At 43.7% G+C, this 22720-nt stretch overlaps 1 protein-coding gene and 1 long non-coding RNA gene across 2 annotated transcripts; one reads left to right on the top strand and one right to left on the bottom strand.

Annotated features, from left to right (window-relative positions):
* Nucleotides 1-5226: 5226 nt before the first annotated feature.
* Nucleotides 5227-10119, bottom strand: LOC148911682 (uncharacterized). The gene is made up of 3 exons (XR_016119575.1): nucleotides 9893-10119; nucleotides 9344-9443; nucleotides 5227-5260 (listed from the first exon to the last, which is right to left on the bottom strand). It is a non-coding gene; the product is annotated as an uncharacterized LOC148911682 (long non-coding RNA).
* Nucleotides 6814-8788, top strand: LOC148911683 (uncharacterized). The gene has a single exon (XM_089029040.1). It carries the CDS (start codon nucleotides 6958-6960, stop codon nucleotides 8755-8757), a length of 1800 nt encoding a protein of 599 aa, XP_088885166.1. The 5' UTR covers nucleotides 6814-6957; the 3' UTR covers nucleotides 8758-8788.
* Nucleotides 10120-22720: the final 12601 nt, after the last annotated feature.

Raw genomic sequence — 22720 nt, 5'->3', positions numbered from 1 at the left:
TAGCAAAACCAGCGAAGCTTTTGCTTGGATCTTAAGTAAACTCTTCTCTAAGCACTTTCGTACCTACCCAACCAATACCCGCAACGATGGAAGTAATAATAGCAGCCTCTTCAAAAGTTTTCAATAACGCGGTGGACATTATATTACAGCGTTAGAAGGTTTGTCTGTCGTGTCGAGTTCCTTGCTTAAGTAGTCCGCCAACGTCATAGCAACGCCAACGGAAACAGTCATTTTTACGAAGTTAGCAAAGCTTTTACTAGGGCCGTTTGCAAGGTCCTCGCCTATGACTTTCCTACCTATCCAACCGATAATAGCTTCTCTTAGGAGGTGTCACATGCACGGGTTCCGCCCTTGGTTTCGCGGCCTTCCATTGCAAGTAGAGGCTGCCCGCAGCTATGACGACTCCTAATGCGCCAATAACGTATCCTGGATTAATAAAGGATTCCTCCTCCACCTTTTCTTCCTTTTTCGCTTTGTTTTTCCTGTTCATCTCTGCGAGCTTCTTTCCTGCAGCAACTCTGCCTGGAGATTTAGCCTTGGTGATCTTTTGCTCCTCTTGGGGCTGCTCCTCCGTCTTTGACTCTTGTTCACTCATTTATACTAAGGACTTGAAGGACTTGATAAGTACGTAAGACGACTTGGGAAGGACTTGATAAGTACTTAAGACGACTTGGGAATGACTTGATAAGTAACTTAGGGATGACTTAACTAGGTACTTGGGGTAACCTAAGCAAGTACTTAAGAAGGACTTGAGACGACTTGATCAGGTACCTCGGCAAGTGCTGCGGTAAATATCCTTTCGACTTCTCTGTCCTTCTTGACGTCCTTCCAAGACATCGTAAGTTCTTTCAAGTCGACATGCTGAGCTACGTGAAGTGCCGCAGAGGCGACTGCCATTAACTTGCCGCACTTCAAAAACAACCAACCACAGGTTACCTTAAGTTCTTGAGCGATGACATAGTCCTCTCTTATGTCCTTCTGTAGTTGCTCCACGTCGTCTATGGGCAGTGCAAGTCCAAGCAATTTAGTTGCCAACTTAATAGCGGAGTCTGCTACGGCGTCCGTGGTCTTACTTGCAAGGGCAGCCTCCTACCTCTTATGGAACGTCTCAACTTCCTCTTCCGACAACTTATTAACCTGCTCATGGGTAGGTTCCTTGCCTATCATTTCTTTGCACTTCCCAGAAGACACCAGGATGTTAAGTTGTTCCTTAAGGTTACTTTCGTCTATTTGTGTGGGGACTTCATCTATGAGCTGCTCAATCTCCATATATGTTAGGAATCAAAGATCGGAGATCTTTACTAAATACGGAAACCTCAAGGAGAAGATCATCTTGAAATGTTGGTGCGTTTTTAGATGCCGCAGGTATTCATGCAGCTTTTCCTTGCTTATCTCGCCGCCGTAGTCGCTTAAAATGGTTTCCAGATCGCTTTTACTGGGCGTGTAGAAGACAACCAGGGAGCCTATGTTTTCCCTTAAAGGCTTAGAGACAAGCTGCGAGAGCAACCAAACGCTAATATTGTCGTGCCTACCGCTGAAAGCAAGCTTTACTAACTCGGAAGTGCGTCTTTTTAAGTCGTCCCAACAGGCAATGTCATCCAGTATGAGGAGTGTCTGAGTATCCTTAGGGAATTGTCTATGTCAAAACTTAAGATGTCCAGATAACTCATTGGGGTCTAAGATATCCACGAAGAAGTCGTCATCTTTTACTCCTATACCCGTCCAGGTTTTGTTGTTCACGTAGGTGGGACAAAGCAGCACTACGTAGTCAAATCGGTATCTAAAGGGTCCTAGTAGCTGCTCTACAACAAACTGGGTCTTTCGGCAGCCGGTAGGTCCTACTATCAGCGCATTACAGGGTATATGTTCGGGGTTCATTATATTTATTCGTATATATGGAGCCCGCGGAGTCCGTTAGAAGCATGGTGGATATGTTCAGGAAAAAGTCAGAGCTGGTAGATGAGCAAAGGGAGGAGATTGACCGTTTGAGGGAGCAAGTAAAAGACCTAAGTGATAAAATGCACAGTTTGAAGAGCGCAGAGAGGGTTGGTGCGTTAATGACAATGGCTATGTGGGCCAAGGAGTCCATGACGGACTTTATGAAATATCCGTTGTGATTCTAATGAGGCTTATTAAATTTTTGTTATATATGGAGTGCAACGAATGCGGTAGGGAGTTCAGCAGCAGCCAAAGATTAAATTACCACGTTAGAAAGGCGGTGTGCAAGAAACCCCGAGTGTATGCATGTGAACATTGCTCGCGACGCTTTAGCAGTAAGCAGATGTTAAAGTACCACGAGCAAAATAGGGTTTGCTTGAAGAATGTCTGCATTCACTACGAGGAGGACAAAGAAGACGATTGGCACTGGGAAAGGTGTATTAGCAAGTATGATTTGCAGGATGTTGTTTGCTACCAGCATGGGGATCTTGCGGAGCGCTGTTGTCCGCAGGAGACCAAAAAGAGGTTAATACAGCGTAAAAAGAAGATAGATATGCGCTTCGCACTGTTTGACAAGGCTGAAGGAGTGCGGTGGGAGAATAGGGAATACTGGGAGGTGGAGTGTGACCGCTGCGGCTGTGTCAGAGATGGCCAACATATTTGGCAGTGCTTCATAAGCGTCGGCCCAAAGTCGTTCAAAGAATAAATGGAGCAAGTAATCGAGTGGTGTAGCAGCCATTAGGAAACCTGGAAACTTAGGAAACTCCTTATTCTTATTAAGGATTTGTTAAGGCCCCGGAAACTATTTTGAGAATATCCTTATTATTCTTAAAAAATTGTTAAATCCTAAAAACTATTTTGAAAATATCTTATTTATTATTGTTATTTTGTTAAGGAACAGATATTAATAATCAATATTTTTTGAACTTTTTTGTGGTAATTAACAAATAATAAATAAGAATAAGAATACTTCTGAAATAGTTTCCGACTCCTTAGCAAATCCTTAATAAGAATAAGGATATTTTCAAAATAGTTTCAAATATATGGTAGCCTATGTAGTAGCGTTCTTTGGGGGTTTCCTAATAGGCGCCTGTGGTTACCTTAAATATATGGACTGTATTACGTGCGATCCCCCAGCGGACTGCATTAAACCACTTGAACGTAAAAAAAGATATGACTGTTCACATTGCGGCAGTACTTTCAAAGACCACCGGTGCTTAGCCGACCCAAAGGCGCACAGAACTATGGCAGACGCCTCTAACTATGCAGAGGAGACTCCGGCTCATACCTAAGCAGCAGTAAGGGGGACTCGCGGTCACCCCTCGGAATTACACGGATATTCCCCGTGCTCACGTAACAGCGTCCGAGTCGGGTATTACCCGCGCGCTGATTCCCTTACTCAGGTGTATTAAGGCCTGACTTTAGCATGGAAACGAGGCTAAAAATTTAAAAAAAAATTTCCTATCCCCTAAATAATTTTTTCTTCACCGAACTTACATATATTATTAATCATATCAAAATGAAGTCTTTTTTTTTATATTTTCGTTGCTATGGCAACCCTTGTCTGTAAAATTTCTTGAAAAATACTACATTAAAAACTCGGTGAAAAGGATTGTAAAATGGGGAAAATTTAAAGACTTTTAACTTTGCCTTATCCGGCCCTTATGTACTCATATGTAATTGAATAATTCAAATACGCTTTTTAAGGTTGACTACAATGTAGATAAATGAAGCAAAATTCCAAAGTCACGAGTAAATTGACTATTTTGAGCATCTTTTCCTTTTACTGTTTGGAAACGAAGCTTTCTGGACTAAGTTGAAAGGCGTCTTTATAAAGAACAACCATGCTACTTTTCAGAAAAATATAAATTTACATGATTTTATATGATTAAATGTTCCCCATTTTAGAAAAACTATTACTTTTTCTAACCATTTCTTGGAGCCGCCATTTTGGTTTGCATACAGAGCGGGGAATGGGCCCGAAATAGTCAAATTCCCCATCCAGGGGAGAGAGGGGATATAAAACCCCATTGGTTTTGAAGCTTTTAAAATCTTCGTCTTACCTCCCCAAGGGAAAAAATGGCACAATTTCAAAATGGCGGACGAAAACCTTCGATTCCCTCTATGTTTGATTTCAAATTGCTCATAAAATACAGATAATATTGATGATTCTACGAGCATGGTTCAATCATTTGATACCTCTTCTATTATAAAATGAGCAAAGATATTCCTTTTTGGAAGTTTTAGACAGGTAATTTTGATTTGAAAAAGGTTATGCACACCACAATGTTTGAGTGATCGTTTACTATCAAATAAAAGTTCTGCTCTATTAAAATGTTAAATATTCTTCAATATCTTCATGTTTATTTGAGTTTTAGGCGGGAAAACCTTGCAACGCTCGTCAATTTGCAAACAGAGCCTCAAATTTCTCTTCAATTCAATCGGTTTAGTCGAGGCAAAGGGATCTCCTACGAGACAGTCTGTTGAAGTCATACCCTTATTACAAGTAATTACTTGTGTTTAAACAGCTTCCGTAGAAGCTATATCAATTCTTTTCAAACTTATTTTTGTTTGAGGGGGATTAATTTAGTTGAAGACCTAAGTTTAGTTTGCATACAGCTTCTTTAGAAGCTATATGGTTTATGCACTTTACTTTTCTTCAAGGATAATTAATTCACTTGAACAATATTTAAGTTCAATATGTCTGTAAAAGTAGAATGTGCCTGGGCTAGAGTGTGCATTCGAGAAACCAAGAGCCTGTGTTCTATAAAAAAGGCCTTTAATGAGGGAAAGGCAAAGTTTGGGGCAAGGGTTTTGCATGAAAGGTATCAACTTTACAGTGAACATTTCAGTGGCCATGCAAAATTTAACCTAACGCAGTACGAATTTAACCGTGTTGCGAGGAAAATAGATGAGCAAATTGCTAACTGGAGAAACAAAAAAGACAAGGAGCTGTATTTGTCTCAATTTTCGATGACAAACTGGTCTGATCAGGGAAAGAGGATGACCAGCGAAACACGAAAAGCACACTCGATAACAAATTGCAAGGCTTGCCAACTCTATAACTCACAGTATCAAGCAGCGTATCCTTTGAAAAAAATGTCCATGTTAGGTAAAAGGGGCCCGCTTACCAGTATTGCCACAGATTCTAAAAAACATACACTGCTTTCTGAAGGGTTAAAGGCAACAAAAAAACAGCTGAAGTCTGTTGGACAAACCATTTATTCAACATACAATGAAAAATGTAAAGAAAACTTTGGAAAGACACTAAGGGAAATACTAGTTCTTGTCCCGGATGCTGGTCTTCAGAGAAAACTTTCCCCTGTGGAAAAGAAAAAAGAAAAAAGGAATAAGCTTCGACAGACCAAGAGAGATGTTGAAAACAGGGTTTTAATGGAGAATGACACTGGTGTGCACCTAAATTTAAGGGAATCCTACAATGCAAGACAACAACGCCGATTAGCACAGTCATTTGAAACACCAGAACAGGCACAAGAAAGGGCAAGTACAACACCCCCTAAAATAAAAGAGAGGTCCCACATTCCTGCATTAGAAAACATTACAGGTGATATCGATCAGCTTTTGATAGACATCAACTCATGGCCGCATGAACAAGTAAACTGGTCTGAAAAGGCTAGGGTGTACAAGATACGGTACAAAGGGCAAGACTCCACTCCTCCAAATGGTGGTCAAATATTGAAGACCTTACTGCAGAAAACTCAAGGTGTTAACCTGGCAAATTTTGATAAGCCTGAAAATAAGGATGGTCCAAAAGGTATTTAAAATCTATATATCATTGATTTTGAATTGTCATCAATGTAGTTGGGATGCCTGCGGTAAATATATTTAAGTACCGGTAAGCTCCAGTACAATAAGTTTGTTCTATTAGGGAATGGGAAATTCAAACGTTGATGAGGGAATGGATAAAACGAATATGAACTTTGTTTTTCTATCATTGCATGTGTAGTTTTTTTTTACTATCTTAAACAATAATAATGTGTGCTTAGTTATATGATGTACTGTGAGTTGAAATATAGTAATTTCTTTTATATGTGGCTTACAGAATTTCGAGTAAGACGAGCACTGAAGAAGCAGGCAGGAGGTGAGATATCAGTTCCAGTTTCTCGCACCAATGAGAAGATCCGGGCATCCATCAAGCAACTAATTGAGGATGGGACATATGATGTTGGAGTCCCAGTGGTACAAACCGAAATAGTTAAGTTAGCTATTAGTAATGAGGGTGAAGTTATCCAAAAAAAGACTAATGTCTCTGCAAGAAAAATCCCCCTACAGCAAATTAGATCTGAAGCACTCGTTAGAAACAAGGATCTACTCAGAATCAAAGATGACAGTTCATATGACAAATTAACCAGAGAAGAAATAATGAGTGAGCTGAAAAGAATTAACGAAACAACTGGAGATGACACTGAAGAAATGAGAAGTCGCTTAAAGAAATTGCAGCGCCAAAGACATTGGCTAACATGGCATGACCACTCAACAGTGGCAAATCATGGGCATATGCTGTTCTGCGTAAGAGAACTGTATGACAATGCAATTCATTTAAGCACAGAAGAGTTTGCTACTAAGACAGGCCGAAGTATAGACATCCAAGCCACAATTGAAGAGCCACAGCTGTATATACTGGGTCCCAGTAGATCAACAGTAGAGGACCAAATGCAGTTTGTGCCTACAAGACAGGAAGACTTAAAGAAATTGAAAGACAATATCACAACTGAATCTGGAATAGGAATAAAGGATGTCATGAGATTCATGAATGGGGACAATCCAGCAGCAGAAATGGAAGATGGAACTCAACATGGGGGCCACTATGGATGTCCAGGTTGCGATGGTGATATTAATTCTAGCTGTGATATGGAATACTCCTTCCAGAGGAAATATAAAACGTTAGAAGAGAAAAAGAATTTGATTACTGCTGGTCCTGCTGGGAGAAAGAATTCACTGCATCCATTCAAGGATTTGAAAGTCAATGAACTCAAAGCTGAGCTTAGAGCTAGGGGTATGTCTGATGAAGGGAAAAAGAATGAGCTACAGAAAGAGCTAGCAGAAGTACTAGGTGGAACAACTAGACTGCCTGCATTGCTACACCATAATGCCTCAGTTCAAGATCTCAATCTGGAAATGTATGAAGTGCTGTGCTTTGAACCATTACATTGTTTGATGAACCACATCAAAAACATCTTGCAAGAACTGCCTCATCACATAACAGACATTGACACATTGATCAAGCTTAAGGAAATCCTTTCTGTACAGCTAGGCAAAGAGAAACTTAGAGGTGTGGACTACAGAAAGACACTTCTTTATGTGACAATTGCCCTTTACCCACTGGCCAACCGGGAAGTTAAACTTCTACTTGTAACTTTGTGTGAAATGGCTGAGATCTATTATAGCCAGGATGAGAAGAGATGCCCCAAGATGATCCTACGCCTCCACAACCTTTGTTGGAGGCATGCTATTCAATGCCGAAGAGTACTGACTCCTCCAAAGTCCCTGAGCTACAGAAAACGTTTTGGATTGTACTTCCACAGCTGCATCACACACTCCTCACAGCTTCTTAGAATAACATCCCACAGGTCCATTAATGCTGAAATGTTTGAAAGATTTTTTGAGAAGATATCAGATATCACTTCCAAGACTTGGAGCAGGAGAATACAAGATCTGCCAAAGAATGCCATTCTTCATGTCAAACAAGATCCATCCAAACCTGGTCTAAACTATGTTCTCAAAGAAGAAAGGGAGATCAGCAAACTAGCTAAGTCTCTTCCAAGGATGGGAAACACCTTTGTGCCCACAACTGATCTGATGAAATATGCAGGGGACTGGGAGGCACACCTGAAGCTCATTGCAGACTATTTGGAGCCAGGAGAAGGAGTATGGTGGAAAGAAGTTGTTGGTGGAATAGAATTCCTTGATGGTCATGATGAAACAAGCTTCAGAGAAGAGGGACCACAGCTTCATCATTTTCGATCAAGTACAATAAAGAAGGAGCAACAACATCTAGACACTTCCTGGAACAAATGCCTAGAGAGCAAGGTCAAGATTCCAGCAACAAAGCTGAGAGATGCCAAGGATAAGTGGCATGTCCCTGAAACATGCTATTGCTCTGGAACTGTGCCTGATGATGAGGATGACAATGCCATTTCTACAGAGCAAATGATTCAGCTAATAACAGAAGACAGTGATGTTGGTAATGCCTTGGCTGATGATGAGGACAACATGGATGGAGAAGCCTTTACAACTACATGTGACATAGAATCAGAAGAAGAACAAATGGCTGCACATCAAGAGATGACTGAAGAAATGCATGGAAGTGTCTTGGGTGATGACAAGACCAGAGGGACAGAGAATGTATTGACTGCTGTAAATAAAACACCAACAACTGCTGAAGAAGGAAACAAACTACATGGTAAAAGGCCATACTCATTTCCTGAGGTCAATGAATGTACACCAGAAACCAAAAAGAAAAAGAATTCAGATGAAACAAACAATCAACAACTCAACTCCAAGACAGCAAAAGCCTTATGTACAGTGCTAGGCCCCTGTGAGGAAGTTTTGAAGTATGACAAACTAAGAGAGAATTTAAGACATAATTCCAAATCAAGGTTTCACATTGAAAGATATGAAACTCACCTTGTGAAAATCCAAATTGCAGTTCTCAAAGCTTTCAAACATCTGAGCTCATTCCCTGACGATGCTGAAGAGCCTGTAGTACAAGTAGATGAGTTCAAAACAAAGAAAGTACAATTAAAAACAGCTTCAGAACTTCTTAAATTATGGAAAATAACTGTACACCTCCAATAGGTAGTATGATGTTTACATGTCTCAAGAAATATAAAAGGGCCATTATATGTATACATCATGTATATCAAATTAATAATTTTTTTGTATGAGATTAATAAGATAGTATTTCTAGATAAAGCTGCTGTTAGAACTATTCACACCAATGACTAAATACAGATGTTAAGAAGCATTCACAAACACAACTACCTACTGCAGTGAATATGTTTGAAAACAACTTTGTATATAGAGAAAGCATCCATTACTGCTATTTTTGTATTTAATTGTATAAATATTTAAATAACTTTGTATATAGATGAAGCATGTATTGTTATTTTTGCATTCGAGTGTATAATATTTTAAATAACTTTGTATATAGATGAAACATGATTTGCTATTTTCACATTTTTAAACGATTTTGTATATACATCAAGCATGTATTATTAATTTTTTACATACTTTTGAGGGCACAAACAATTTCTAAATAAATTATTTATTTATAAAGTTAGAATCATCATGTTATGGGTTGTATATAGGGAATAATCCAGCTATAGATTGGGACATCAAACTAAAACAAAGATCAATTAAATTGATAATGTATGAAACTTACCATGAGAAACGACAACTTTTGTCCACCAATTATGATGACAAGCTAATGTATTATAAGCCTATCAAATAGCTTATAAATACACCCAGCAATATTACATTGTCTAGAAGCAAATACAAAATTAGTGTTGTAGCAAATTTCTGGAGTCAATCACTGATAAAAATACAACGCAACAACAATTCCTAGGTTAGAAGAACTCGGTATTGTGACCTGTTTCATCCGCAAAACATATAAGATTAAGATTTATGAGTTCAACTTGTAAACAAGCAGCAAAACAAACCCGGGCAAAAAAAAAAAAAACAAATTAAAAAAACAATGGAAAATTTGAAAAACATTCTTACAAAGCTTGGTAATAAGATTTGCATCGCTTTGGATAAGCCTTATTGTGTTTAACCTTCAACGGCTCTAATGTTTCTCAATTCGACTCGTAGCAGAGTCAAACAAAAATGCAAACTTCGTGATAATACGGTTTTATTACCGTTGCGTTCGAATCTTTAAAATTTTAATTGACCTTAAAAGGTCACGTTAAAACAACAACTTGGTATCACTCACCTTCATTCATCATATCTCATGAACTTCTGTTGTTCCAATCTTCAAACATACAAACTCAGCTTTGTACAACCAAGAAAGAAAAATACCTTTCATAGCAAACAACGCTTCCAATCTCATTTTGAATCTTCGGCGGCGTGTATCCCTAAGCATCCGCCATCTTGGATTTGCAAGCAAAGGAAAAAGCTTCGCGGGGGATATTTTGAAACTATTTACCAGGCCTTAATACACCTGAGTACTGCTGATGGGTACCGTAAATGGAGGTTAAGATATCCTTTACATATAGATGGACGCCATCACGAGCATTAGAAATAAAACTGTGCGCAAACTGAGAACTCAGGTGTTGGATCGCCTGGATGCTGACTTTGCCTTTACAACGTTTATGGAGGGCGATACGGACGAGACAATGACATATGAAAGAGCAGAAAGGATAATCAATTTGATGCCTGAAGGTGAATACCGTTTGGAGTTAACATTTATAAAGTATTTAGACGGTGAGTGGATGATAGAGAAGGGGCGCAATCCAATACGGGCGTCAGGTAAGCAAAACCTGTTTGTGCTGAATAAAGACACCAGGCCCGGAGCACTTGAAGGAATAGACATACTGTTCTACGAGGTCGCATACCCGGTTACTGTAGTAATTTACGGCGCGTACGAGATTAAGAAACCAGACGTTAAGAAGCTTAAACCAATGCGACATCCCGGCAACTGCGTAGGGAAGTTAGTAAGAGAGTTCTTCGAAGATTCCTCTCGGGGCGGTAAACTTACCCTAAAAAGAAGAGAAGCCATCCAGAGATGGGAAGATGCTACTCGTAGGGCTGGAGCAACTATTGACAACATCAAGAAGTTAGAAACTGCGTTAGAAAGGCGCATACACGTGAAAGACATTACCGACGGCTTTATTTACCCAGGAACGCACAAATACGGAGGCAGAGGTGCTCCTATAGTCATTTATCAGCACAACGCACACGCATGGAGAGAGTTAAGGTTTCCTAAAAAGAAGGAGACAAAGGTCTATAAGAAGTCACCATTGACAGAATTAGTTCATGAGAATTCCATATGGTTAATGGACGCGGAGGGAAGTCAGTTTATGACCCAAGATGGTACTTTATACCGACCGGAAATGGAACACCTGCGCATACAAAGTGCATGTGAATCCCTTGGTGAGGACTTCTCAGACGAGGTCCTCAGCTCTCGTAGTTTGGACTTCTTGGCGGCCAAGAAGAGGAATGGGTGGAAACCTACCCCAAAAGAGTTCGGAGACATAGCCAAAGCCTGTGTAGAGCATGGTCACGGTGGTCTTTGGAACATGGAGTTCGACGAAGACGAGTACGTGTCTCTGGATATGAAACACTGTTACCCTGCAAGTTTTAAAGGTCTAGGGGATTGTAAGGAATATTACGACCGTTACGGACATCCAGACTCCCAATTCTTCCGCGTTTCGTTAGACGGTCACTACGACGCCCCAGCAACTGGATTCGTACGATTAACGTCTTGGAAGTTGGCTAAAGACTTACATCCCATAATTTACGCGTGGTACGGGAAGCATCTACAAGAGAAAGAATGGATACCCATACCCCTATTGAAGTTCTTTGAAGAGCGCAAGCTTTTAAAATACACAGCGCATGAAGCCATACTTTGTCACAGCGCCTTTACCAAATGGTTACCAGAGCATAACCCTACGGCCCGAATTGTCATAGGTAAATTCACCCAGGGCGCTAAGGAGGGAGAAAAACACATGCAACGGCGCTTAATAACAGACGAAGGTGAGTTGAGTTTCCTCATAAAACGTGCCCATGACCAAGGAACCATGGTGTCCGTGGAGAAGTGGGACTATTTCATAGAAGCCGAGCAAAAAGAACGCAAATGGAATGCTTTGTGTTACTACCAGGACCATCGACCGCAGTATTACCATCTGCGTGCCAGCATGTTAGCCTACGCGCACATTAACCTTCTCGCGATGCTGCTGCGGTTCGACAAAGAAGACATTCCGCGTGTAGCCACGGATTCTTTGTACGTGAAACCGCACGTCTTAGAAAAGATGAAAGAATTCTACACAGAAGACGAGTTAGCGGAAAGTGGCCAATGGCGCGTCAAAGACGAAGAGATCAAAGCTTGGAGAGGCCGCGTAGAATATCACGGCGAGCACACCCAGGGTTCCGTAACGCCTACCAAAGAGCCTCTACCTTCAGTTGCCGACCCTATTTCCTACCAACGCTTCTCTTACCTCTACGGTACGGGAGGTAGCGGTAAGACGAAGCGCGTGTTAGAACTCTTTCCTAAGATAAAGGTGCTAACGCCAACGCACCGTTTGGAACGAGAACTCTGCGAAATGGGTCACGACGCGCAGACCTACCACAGCTTCTTCCGTTGGAATGGACAAAAATGGGTACCAGAGGCCATCCATGACATACCTCCGGTGATACTTTGGGATGAAATTTGCACCGTACCTTTGGAAATCATGCAGGAGTTCGTAGAGTTCCTTCGCGGGAAATGTCAAGTAATATTCGCCGGAGATCCCTGCCAGCCTCCTCCAATATCCGGAGAAATGCCCCACGAATGGCTAAAGGGGTTCGTAGACTACTCTGAAGAAATTAACACCGACTACCGCAGCAAGGATCAAGTAAGGAACCTGAAAGCGGAATGAAGGGGCCTTAGTGACGCCGAGCAATGCAAGACACTGCGCAAACGCGTACGAGCGAAGAAATACGAGGACTTCCTTTACACATGGCATCCAAAGGATCTGGTGCTGAGCAGCAAACGCGCAGCACAGTCTCGCATACAAAAGGATTTCCTAAATATACACCGAGAGCGCTTCCCTACGCATCCCGTACCTGTTTGCTACAAACCCCACGACACCCGCATGCAAAAAAGAGACGTCTGGGTACCTGGTACCGACATCCAACTGCAGAACGCAGTTACCCACGATAAAGCCTGGGTACCCATAGAAAAGGTGGAAAGAATTACCTCCCATCCAGACTGGCGCTTGGGTTATTGCATGACAGTCCATAGTGCGCAGGGGCTTACCATAAAAGAAACCTTATGGATCATAGACCAGCGGCTGTGTTGGAGCAACCTTATCTACACCGCCGTAAGCCGCGTAGAATATGCCAAGCAGTTGAAAAGAGCCTGGGGGCCGCAACTGCGCTACGATAAGACGCCAGAGGACGTAGCCAAAGAAAACATTGCTAAGAAACTCCTTCGCTACAAGCGGCACGACGAAGAAAAAGATATGACGTTCGACCTATGCGTGGACGACGTCTATAAGAAAGGGGCGCGGTGTGCCAAATGTAACATACCTCTACTATGGAGGTTTGACCCAAATGACGATCAGCAGTTCTCCGTGGATCGCATAAATAATAAACGCGGGCATTGCAGAGGCAACGTAAGACTGACATGCCTAGAGTGTAATCGGGCGCGCGGAGCAGCACTACTCTGAGTCTTTGGGGACTATGAGCAGCTCTTCCTTGACGAATCCGCGACTTGGGCCATTTAGGTAATACAACACGGGTTGCCCTTCCTTGGTGACGGACTTCGAAATCTCATACGTTTCCAGGGACCAGTTAAGATCCGTGGCTCTCTTACTGCCACCTTCGAGTTCCCCCGGCTGATAGAGGTATCTGACCACTATGTTGCGGGGGAGCTTTTTTTCCTTCAGTCCGACCGCCCTCGAACTTCTGACGTAGGACTTGTGTTCCACGTGTTTCTTTTTTATGGCATCCTTGGGTTTCATTCCCGTAGCCCTGGCCGCCTCGTTGTTCAAAGCCGCGACGACCTGGGGGAGCCTCTGAGTCCATTCCCTGTTGCGTTTGGAGGGATCTTCCACCTCTTTCCAATACTGGTACCCAAAGAGGCGCTCAGCCAGGGTCTTATTGAATCTTTCGACGATGCTCTGACCCCTGTGGTACTCTGCTTCGGCTCTCCTAATCTTAGTGTCGTGGTCTTTCAGGGTCTTGGCAACCACGCCCATGAACTCTGTCCCCGCATCCACTTGCAGCAGCTTGGGCCATTTCAAAACGCGCTTATAAATCCTACCTAGGGCTTCTGCTACTTCCCCAGAATCCTTGCTGGTTATGGGTTCGGCGTCCTTGTATCTGCTTGCGATATCAACTACGGTCAAAGCGTACCTATAGGTCTTTTTTCTCACCTTGTCATGTGGTAAGAAAAGCAAATCTGACTGATGAACTTCATTGGGGGCATTTACGGTGAAGCTGGGCCTGGGAATGTACTTAGGCACGGGAAGATAAACCTGCCAGAGGGTTTGTTTTCTTAGCCAGTTCGTAACCGTTTCTTCTGATGCCCTTGCCGCGGTCGCGAGTTTCTTGATGGCCGACGCTCCTTTCCAATAGCCTTCAGGCCCATAGTAAATCCTTTTAAGTTTGTCCTGTACGCGGCCCATTATATGAATTCCAAAACAAGATTGATCTTTCGCCCGTTGAAATCCACCGTCTTTTCGTCCACCTTAATGGTGATGTTTATGCTTTCTACCAAATTGGACAAGTCATAGCTCAAAAAAATGGGGGTGTATTCTACCAGGTCAAATGGATTACCTTTGGGCAGAAACTTGGACATAAGAGAAGACTTTTCTCCATTGTTGTAACTATGGACCAAGTCGCAATAGACTTCGTAAGAGGATGCGACTTTCCATTTCACGGGTATGGCCGCGTCGGTAATTGTCTTGCCTGAGGCACATAATAATGACCCCAATGGGTCAGACTTTCCAAAAGTTACTGAATAGTTTGGCATATTATGTTTGAGGGTCATTTCGTGCGGCAATCCCGTGGTGAGAGTATAACCGCGCTTGGCGAGCTCCTTAGCAAGGGTGATTGGTGTGTAATGTCCATCGGGCAGCATTACGCCTTGATAATTGCCGCCGCCTTTATGCTCAGTGACCAAGGCATTGACTAAATTATACCAAGAATTGTACAAAGAGCAACTAACCAGCCTAACCTTAAGGGCTTTAATGGGGGATTCAAATAAGTGGTAAAGTTATTTTTATCGCTTTCCAAAAAGACGATCATATATTTCAGGAAACACAGTTTCCTTCGTTAGAGCAGATACGCCAAAGCTACGCCTCCTGCCAGCCCTGCGACTCATACGAAGACCAACTCGCTATCTTTTTGTTTCTTAGAAGGCTGGTAGTAATCCTTAAACTGGGGCTTTCTCAATCCCATCGATGCCGCGGGGTGTGTTTGCGCATAGAGCTTAAAGGCGTAGTCCGTGTTTTCGAAGTTCTTATCCGCCTGCATCTTGTCTTGGTAGTTCTTGTCCAACCAATCCCTGTAAGCTTGTCTTTTTTCATTCCAAGCCGCCACGTCTCGCTGATATTTCTCCAGCGCTAAGTCGTATCTCTTCCTTTCGGCGGCCAAATCTCCGCTGCGATCACCTCTAACTAATCTATCCAAATATTGACCACCATAATTAGCTCCAGTGAATGCTAAAGCTGCAATAACTCCACCTGCGACCACGCTAGCCATTATATATTAGAAAATCACAGGGAGTTTCACGAGTTACGTCGTAGGTAGGTACTTTTCCTTCCGTAGGTAATCCTTTACCATGATAGCCCCGCCTACGGCAGCGGTCATCTTAGCAAAGTTAGCGAAGCTCTTGCTTGGGTCTTCAGTAAAGTCTTCTTTGAGCACTTTCTTACCTACCCAACCAATACCCGCAACGATGGAAGTAATGATAGCTGCTTCTTCAACAGTTTTCAATAACGCGGTTGACATTATATTACAAAGCGAGAAGGTTATTACTCCATTTCAGGGATCTTACTTTTTCTAACAGCCGGCTCCACAGGTGCGTGCACGGGCGCGTGATATGTTGGTGGTTCTACCTTTTTCGTTGCCCGCCATTGTAAGTAAAGGCTGCCTGCAGCTATGATGACTCCTAACGCGCCGATGACGTACCCAGGATTAATAAAGGATTCCTCTTCTTTTTCCTCCACCTTTTCTTCTTTCTTTGCTTTGTTCTTCCTGTTCATCTCCGCTAGCTTCTTACCGGCAGCGACTCTGCCTGGAGATTTAACCTTGGTAATCCTTTGCTCCTCTTGGGGCTGCTCTACCTTCGACTCTGGTTCCATTTATATCTAAGGACTTGAAGGACTTGATAAGTACTTGACTAAATACTTAAGGACGACTTGGAAATAACCTGGGCGCGACCTGACCAAGTACTTAAGGACGACTTGACTAAGTACTTGAGGCGACTTGATCAGGTACCTCAGCAAGTGCTGCCTGGAAGACCTTTTCGACTTCTCTGTCCTTCTTGAAGTCCTTCCAAGACACCAGTACCTCCTTCAAGTCGACGTGCTGAGCTACGTGCAAAGCCGCAGAGGCGACTGCCATTAACTTACCACACTTCAACGACAACCACCCGCAGGTTATCTTAAGTTCTTGGGCGATGACATAGTCCTCGCTTATGTCCTTCCGCAGTTGCTCCACGTCGTCTATGGGCAGCGCAAGTCCGAGAAGCTTGGTGGCCAGCTTAATGGCTGAGTCTGCTACGGCGTCCGTGGTCTTACTTGCAAGGGCGGCCTCGTACCTCTTATGGAACTTCTTAACTTCCTCTTCTGACAACTTATTAACCTGCTCATGGGTAAGTTCCTTGCCTATCATTTCGTTACACTTCCCAGATGACACAAGGATGTTGAGTTGTTCCTTAAGGTTACTTTCGTGTAACTGCGCGGGGACTTCATCTAAGAGCTGCTCAATGTCCATATACATTAGGAATCAAAGACTTTAAAGATCGCAGATCTTTATGGAATACGGAAACCTCAAAGAGAAGATCATCTTGGAATGTTGGTGCGTTTTTAGGTGCCGCATGTATTCGTGTAACTGTTCCTTGGATATCTCACCGCCGTAGTCGCTTAAGATGGTTTCCAGGTCAGACTTACTTGGAGTATAAAATACTACGAGAGAGCCTATGTTTTCCCTGAAGGGCTTAGAGACGCTGGTAAGCTGCTGCGAGAGCAACCAAACGCTAATATTGTCGTGTCTGCCGCTGAAAGCAAGCTTCACCAACTCGGAGGTGCGTCTTTTTACGTCGTCCCCGCAGGCGATGTCATCCAATATGAGGAGGGCTTGCGCATCCTTGGGGAATTGCTTGTGCCAGAACTTCAAATGGCTGGATAACTCGTTAGGGGCTAAGATATCCACAAAGAAGTCGTCATCTTTCACTCCTATGCCCGTCCAGGTGCGGTTATTCACGTAGGTGTGGCAAAGCAGCACGATGTAGTCGAAACGGTATCTAAAGGGTCCTAATAGCTGCTCTACCACGAACTGGGTCTTTCCGCAGCCGGTGGGTCCTACTATCAGAGCGTTACAAGGCATGTGATCTGGGTTCATATATAGATGGAGCCAGTGGAAGCAGTGCAAAGAATTGTCGCCGACGCAAAAGATAAAAGAGACACCATAGAAATGCAAAGGGAGGAGATAGACCGGTTAAAAGAGCGCGTGCAGGAGTTGTACGATGAAATGTGCGGTCTGAAGCGTGCAGAACGGTTTGGCGCGCTGATAACGATGGCAACGTGGGCTAAGGAGTCCGTTAAGGACTTCATGCGATATCCCCTGTAGAATGTTGACGTTTAGGTTAAATCTTTGTTAAGGATGCCTGGAAACTATTTCAAAGAGTGTCTCAGAATGTTGACGTTTAGGTTAAATCTTTGTTAAGGATGTTAAATGGAGGCTAAGATATTGTTAAATATATATGGACTGCTTGTTGTGTAAGAAGGTGTTCAGCACCAAACAAAGACTTCAATACCACGTTCGTCGCGGCGTTTGTACAAAGAAACCCCTTAGCCGCGCTTGTAAGGATTGCGGTAAGGAATTCAGCACCGTTCAAAAGATGCAACAACATCAGGATAAACGCATTTGTGGGCTTTGTAAGGACTGTAATAAGGAATTCCACAACCCCTTCGAAATGCAGCAGCATCTGAAAAGGGGCGTCTGTAATCGAACCAGGCAGTGTAATTTCTGTGATAAGATACTTAGTAGTCGTCAACGTTTACAGACGCACCGGAGAACGCATGAAGTGAATTATAGGTTTCTTTCCCGCGCCTACGACTTGGAAGGCGTGGATTGCTACCAATGTGCGGATTTGATGTGTCGCTGCCCGCATAAAGAGGATTACTTAAGGAATCGCATAGATTACCATGAGAAGATAGTTCGTACTTTCCCCTCTTTTGAACGCGCCGAAGGCGTTCCGTGGACTAAAAGGGAGTATTGGAGGCAGGAGTGCGATCGTTGTGGTTGTGTTAGAGAAGAGGAACATATCTTCAACTGTCTTAACAAAGATTTAACCTAAACGTCAACATTCTGAGACACTCTTTGAAATAGTTTCCAGGCATCCTTAACAAAGATTTAACCTAAACGTCAACATTCTGAGACACTTTTGAAATAGTTTCCGGGGTGTCTTAACAAAGATTTAACCTAAACGTCAACATTCTGAGACACTTTTGAAATAGTTTCCGGGGGCCTTTAATAGTAAAGCAGGGTTTGCGCAAAGAGTCTCAAATCCTAATCTTATTTTTCTTGTTGTTTGTTAAGTATCATCAACATTTAACTAAAAAACAAGAATAATAGGAACCCCTTTTAAGGAAGGTTGTAGGATATATGCTAGCCTACGCGGCTGCCTTTCTGGGAGGCATTCTAATTACCCTTTCAATATATGGACTGTATTACTTGCGAACTACCTGCCGACTGCATTACCCCTCGTAAGCCACCGATACCCAAACCGCGTAAAAAATACACCTGCCTTCATTGCGACAGGGTATTCTCCGAAGGATCCTTTCTGGGGCATTGGTGCTCCGCGGATCCTAAAGCGCAGCGGACTTTAGCAGACGCGCTTAACTACAAAGAGGAGATGGAGTGACTGTTCTTTCAATGTCAAACTTCCATCGGCCATTTACCTTACCATAGCTGCGTAAGTGGGTGAATTCCTCGCCCTGAATTACGTACCGCACGCAATCCGGCGCACAAAGGGAATATTCCTTGCCTTCTAAGTCTTTGAGGACTAACCGTAAACGGTCGATGTCTTCGAAGACGACGTAATTTTTTATTTCGTATGCTTTACCGCAAATCAGGTCACGCCAGTGTATTTGGTTGACGATCATTATATCTATGAAATATTCTTAAATGCGTTGCCCTTGTCTCCGTAGTCTTGAAGCGTTTGCAGCACCACCGACAGGGAATACGGATGCCTTCCGCGTAGTTGCTAAGGGCACGACAGATGACGTCATAATCGTTGCTAACCATGGTCAGGTAACCATTCGCGTCATACTGCGAAATTATCTTGCGTTGGTCTGCGGAGAGTATGCCATTTCCTTTCGGCGTCTTTAATTCGATGCAAAGCCCTTCATACCTTAAATGCGCGTTCAGTATTAAGAGGTCGGGTTGACCCCTTTGATAACCCTTCTGCCAGCATTTTATGCGTTTGCTGTCAGAATCCTGCAATTCCCCTAAGCCGGGCGCTATGAGCATCTGTGGGTAGAAGCGGCGTATGTAGTCCACGACTTTCTTATGCAGGTCAAACTCATTTTCCATTTTGAAGACTAAATTGTTAGGACTATCGAACCGCCTTTCTATTTCATACTTACCTGTCTTTCTCAATGCGGGAAGAACGTCCTCGAGGACCCAATCCTGGAATGTCTCTGCCGTTGGCATCTTAGAGCTAAATATTAGTTGATACAACCCAGATTCGGTTACGTACAGGGAATTAGGCTGTGAATACGAGGGGAGGCGATTCACCTCCACTCTAAGTTCGCTAACCTTTACCTTATACTTTTCATGAACATGCACCTTAATTGCATCTTTTGGGCGTTCGTAACCCAACGCCAGCGCCACTTCCTTTGCTTTGAAGTATAGTTTATCGCCTTGCACTATGCATTGCAGTTTGGTTTCGTTGTTTTCGAATACGCGAAGCATTATATACCAACGATATTTTTTATCAAAAGGATGAGCGAGTGGATCAATAGGCAACGCTCTTTAGCTGATTCATTTCTACGCTCAGTTGCGCGTCAGACACGACGAAGACGTAGCAGTTTATCTTATCGCCGTCGCCCGCACTGGCGTTTTTGGTGCGTTTGATATCCAATGTTATGCCATCCTGCGTATTTACTAGACGTAAACCCTGACCATGTAGGTCTTCGTCGTTAATGGTGCGCATGTCAATCCACAGCGCATACTTATCCTTAAAGAATTCCTCGGGGCTAATTTGGTCGCCAAACTTGCGCATGGCCTCTCTGTACACGTCTGCGGGCTTTCTCCCCTGGGAGTAGACCTTGTTTGGAACGCCGTTTATGTTGACCCCTACGTTAGTAATGTTGGGGTTGTGAAAGTCTTCGGAGTCGCGCTTGCCGGCCTCGTAGGGTTTGGCAAACACCAACATCAACCCCGTAAGACTTCTTCGGGGGAGGTTAATGCTTTGGTTGATAACCTTATCCGTCTTATCCAAGAAGCTAAACGTCTTATACATTACTACGTGGTCGTATAAGAATGCCTTCCCGGAGCTGTATTCCATGCCAGCGCTACGGGGCAGCTCTTCGCTGTACACCGTTTCGTACTGTAGCTCTAAGTTGGTAATAGAGTATGGGGTTGTTGTGGTAAGTGCAGTGCTTAGCCCACCAATGATGTTATTAGCATCTGCTAAAGTTACTTCAAACTGTAGCTCGGATAACTGTCTTGGGTAATACACACCGTGATTCGTAATCACTTCAAAGTCTAATGGTATGACATACTTGCTACCATAGGCGGTCTTTATTCGCTTTGCGTCTGCCACTGCGGTTTCTCCGCTGCCGTCAGTAGGTTGCGTTTTCGTAGGTGTGCGAACCTTACGTAGAATGACACTACCAATTCCTTGTTCTATCCTTTGCGCGCGGTCAAAGGCTGTCAACCATAAGTCTTTGTACGTGGTATACAGATCGTACCTATTTAAGTCCAGCAAGGATTCCCCGGCGAACTTTACGCGCATCTTAGAAACAGTGTTGCGACCCACGTTGTTAACGATAATCCTTTCATCTGTGGGGCTTGACTGTACCGCTAGGTCAAACCTCAAAGCCAAGGTGCCAGGAACTAAGACTAGGTTATCCGTTAGGCGGGGCACGCCTACGTACAGGGTTTCCCCTGGCTTAGCGCTGCTGGGGGTAAAGGTGACCCGGTGAAAAGTGCGTTCTGCTTTCAGTCCGCCAACCTGCTTAGGTAATACGTTGGGGTTTAACTTTGAGCTTATCATATATAATGGAAGTAGAAGGAACGGATTTTGATCCCCTTACCGAAGAAGGTCAAGTTGACATTAACGACGACGAATTCGACGCATGGACTAAAGGCGCGGAAACCGACCCCCTAGTTTACGACGCAGCCTTAGAAAACAAGTATGGTAGCAGATGGGAACGCGCCAAAGCCACCTTAAGAGACATGTGGTCATCTAAAAAGCCTAACGAACCCATCCCCGAGTACTTGGAGCTTCAAAACGTGGAGCAGCCAGAGGCAACCGCGCGGGAAACCGTAGAGTGGGCAACGCAAGAGCTAAGGCAACGTTATTCCCACTTTGATGCTGACGACGTAAAACTCACAGAACGCGGAAACAAAGTTCTCATAAGCGTTCAAGACCTGAGATTTCCTGACAAAGACCGCTGGACGAAACCACAACCCCTCTTTGATGAGAATGGTGACGTTAGGGGCGACGTCTTAAGATTAAAAGGCTTTCAACAGGCTACTAGAAGCATGCTAGAAAGGTTGAGAGCCCTAACCGAAAGGGTCGAAATTGAAAAGCGTGCCGAGGAGCTGCAAAGGGAGTTAGAAAAAAGAGACGCAGAGTACGCAAAGCAAGGTCAACTACTCGCTGATGCTGAGAAGAAGTCCGCCCATCAAGATGAAAGAATGAAAGAAATGAGAAACCAGTTGGATAAAACCCTGCGCGAAAGAGATAAAGCACAAAGGGACTTAGAAGAAGCTCAAAGCTCTGGCACCTCAACGGAAGCGCTGCGGGAAACGCTGGAAGAAAGGGAGGAAGAATACATGAAGCAAAACCAGCGGCTCGCCGAGGCACACAAAAGGGAGGTCGAATTCAAAGATCAAGAAATAAGGGAGTTGGTAGACCAAAGAACCAAAATTCGTCGCGAAAGAAACCAAACCCAAAGGGCTCTTAACCTTGCCCTGCAGGAGTTGGACTTACCACGAGACGACGCTAAGGACCTACAAACCACCATAGCTGGCTCTTTGGTGGAAAGGCGGCGGTTAATGGCTGAAATCAATACTAAGGAGGAGCAAATCCGGCAAAGAGATCAGGCCATCGAAGACCTGGAGGGGCAAATAGAGCGGCAGCAAGAAGTAATCGAGGACCAAACTCGTACCGAAGAGGAAAGGGAAGCAGCTCAAAAGGAAACGGAAAATCTAGAGGTACGCCTTGCGGAATTGCGGGCTCAAAAGGAAAACCTGGAAAAAGAGCTGGGGCTTACCACCAAGGAAAAGGTAAAAAGAGCCCTTTTGAAGTATGGCGTTCCGCTGGCATTTGCGGTTGCTATTAGCACCGTAGTAGGAGTTATCCTATCCGCGCTTAAGGCTACGGGCGCAGGCGTAAGCAAGTTAGGTAAGGGACTAACGGACTTGGGAAAAAAGATGGCAGCCGGTCTTCCTGGGCTGCTGGGTTCGGTTGTTTCCTTGGCACTTAGGGCCGGCGGAGAACTGCTGAAGTTCGTGGGGAATAACATTTGGATCTTGGTTGTCGCTATTGGGGTGGTCTTCCTGAAGAAGATGAGGGGTTGATCTTATCCTCGTGTATTACTGGGGGCTTATCGTCGTCGGGTACCCGAGGTGTTCTCGACTGGGGATAAGTAAAGAT

This window comes from Actinia tenebrosa, unplaced genomic scaffold (genome assembly GCF_029948245.1).
Source record: "Actinia tenebrosa isolate PJP-AT-01 unplaced genomic scaffold, QUT_ActTen_1.0 PGA_scaffold13__45_contigs__length_12533684, whole genome shotgun sequence".
NCBI lineage: Eukaryota > Metazoa > Cnidaria > Anthozoa > Actiniaria > Actiniidae > Actinia > Actinia tenebrosa.
The sequence above is the reverse complement of the archived record's forward strand: the minus strand, read 5'-3'. Positions and strand labels throughout refer to the sequence as shown.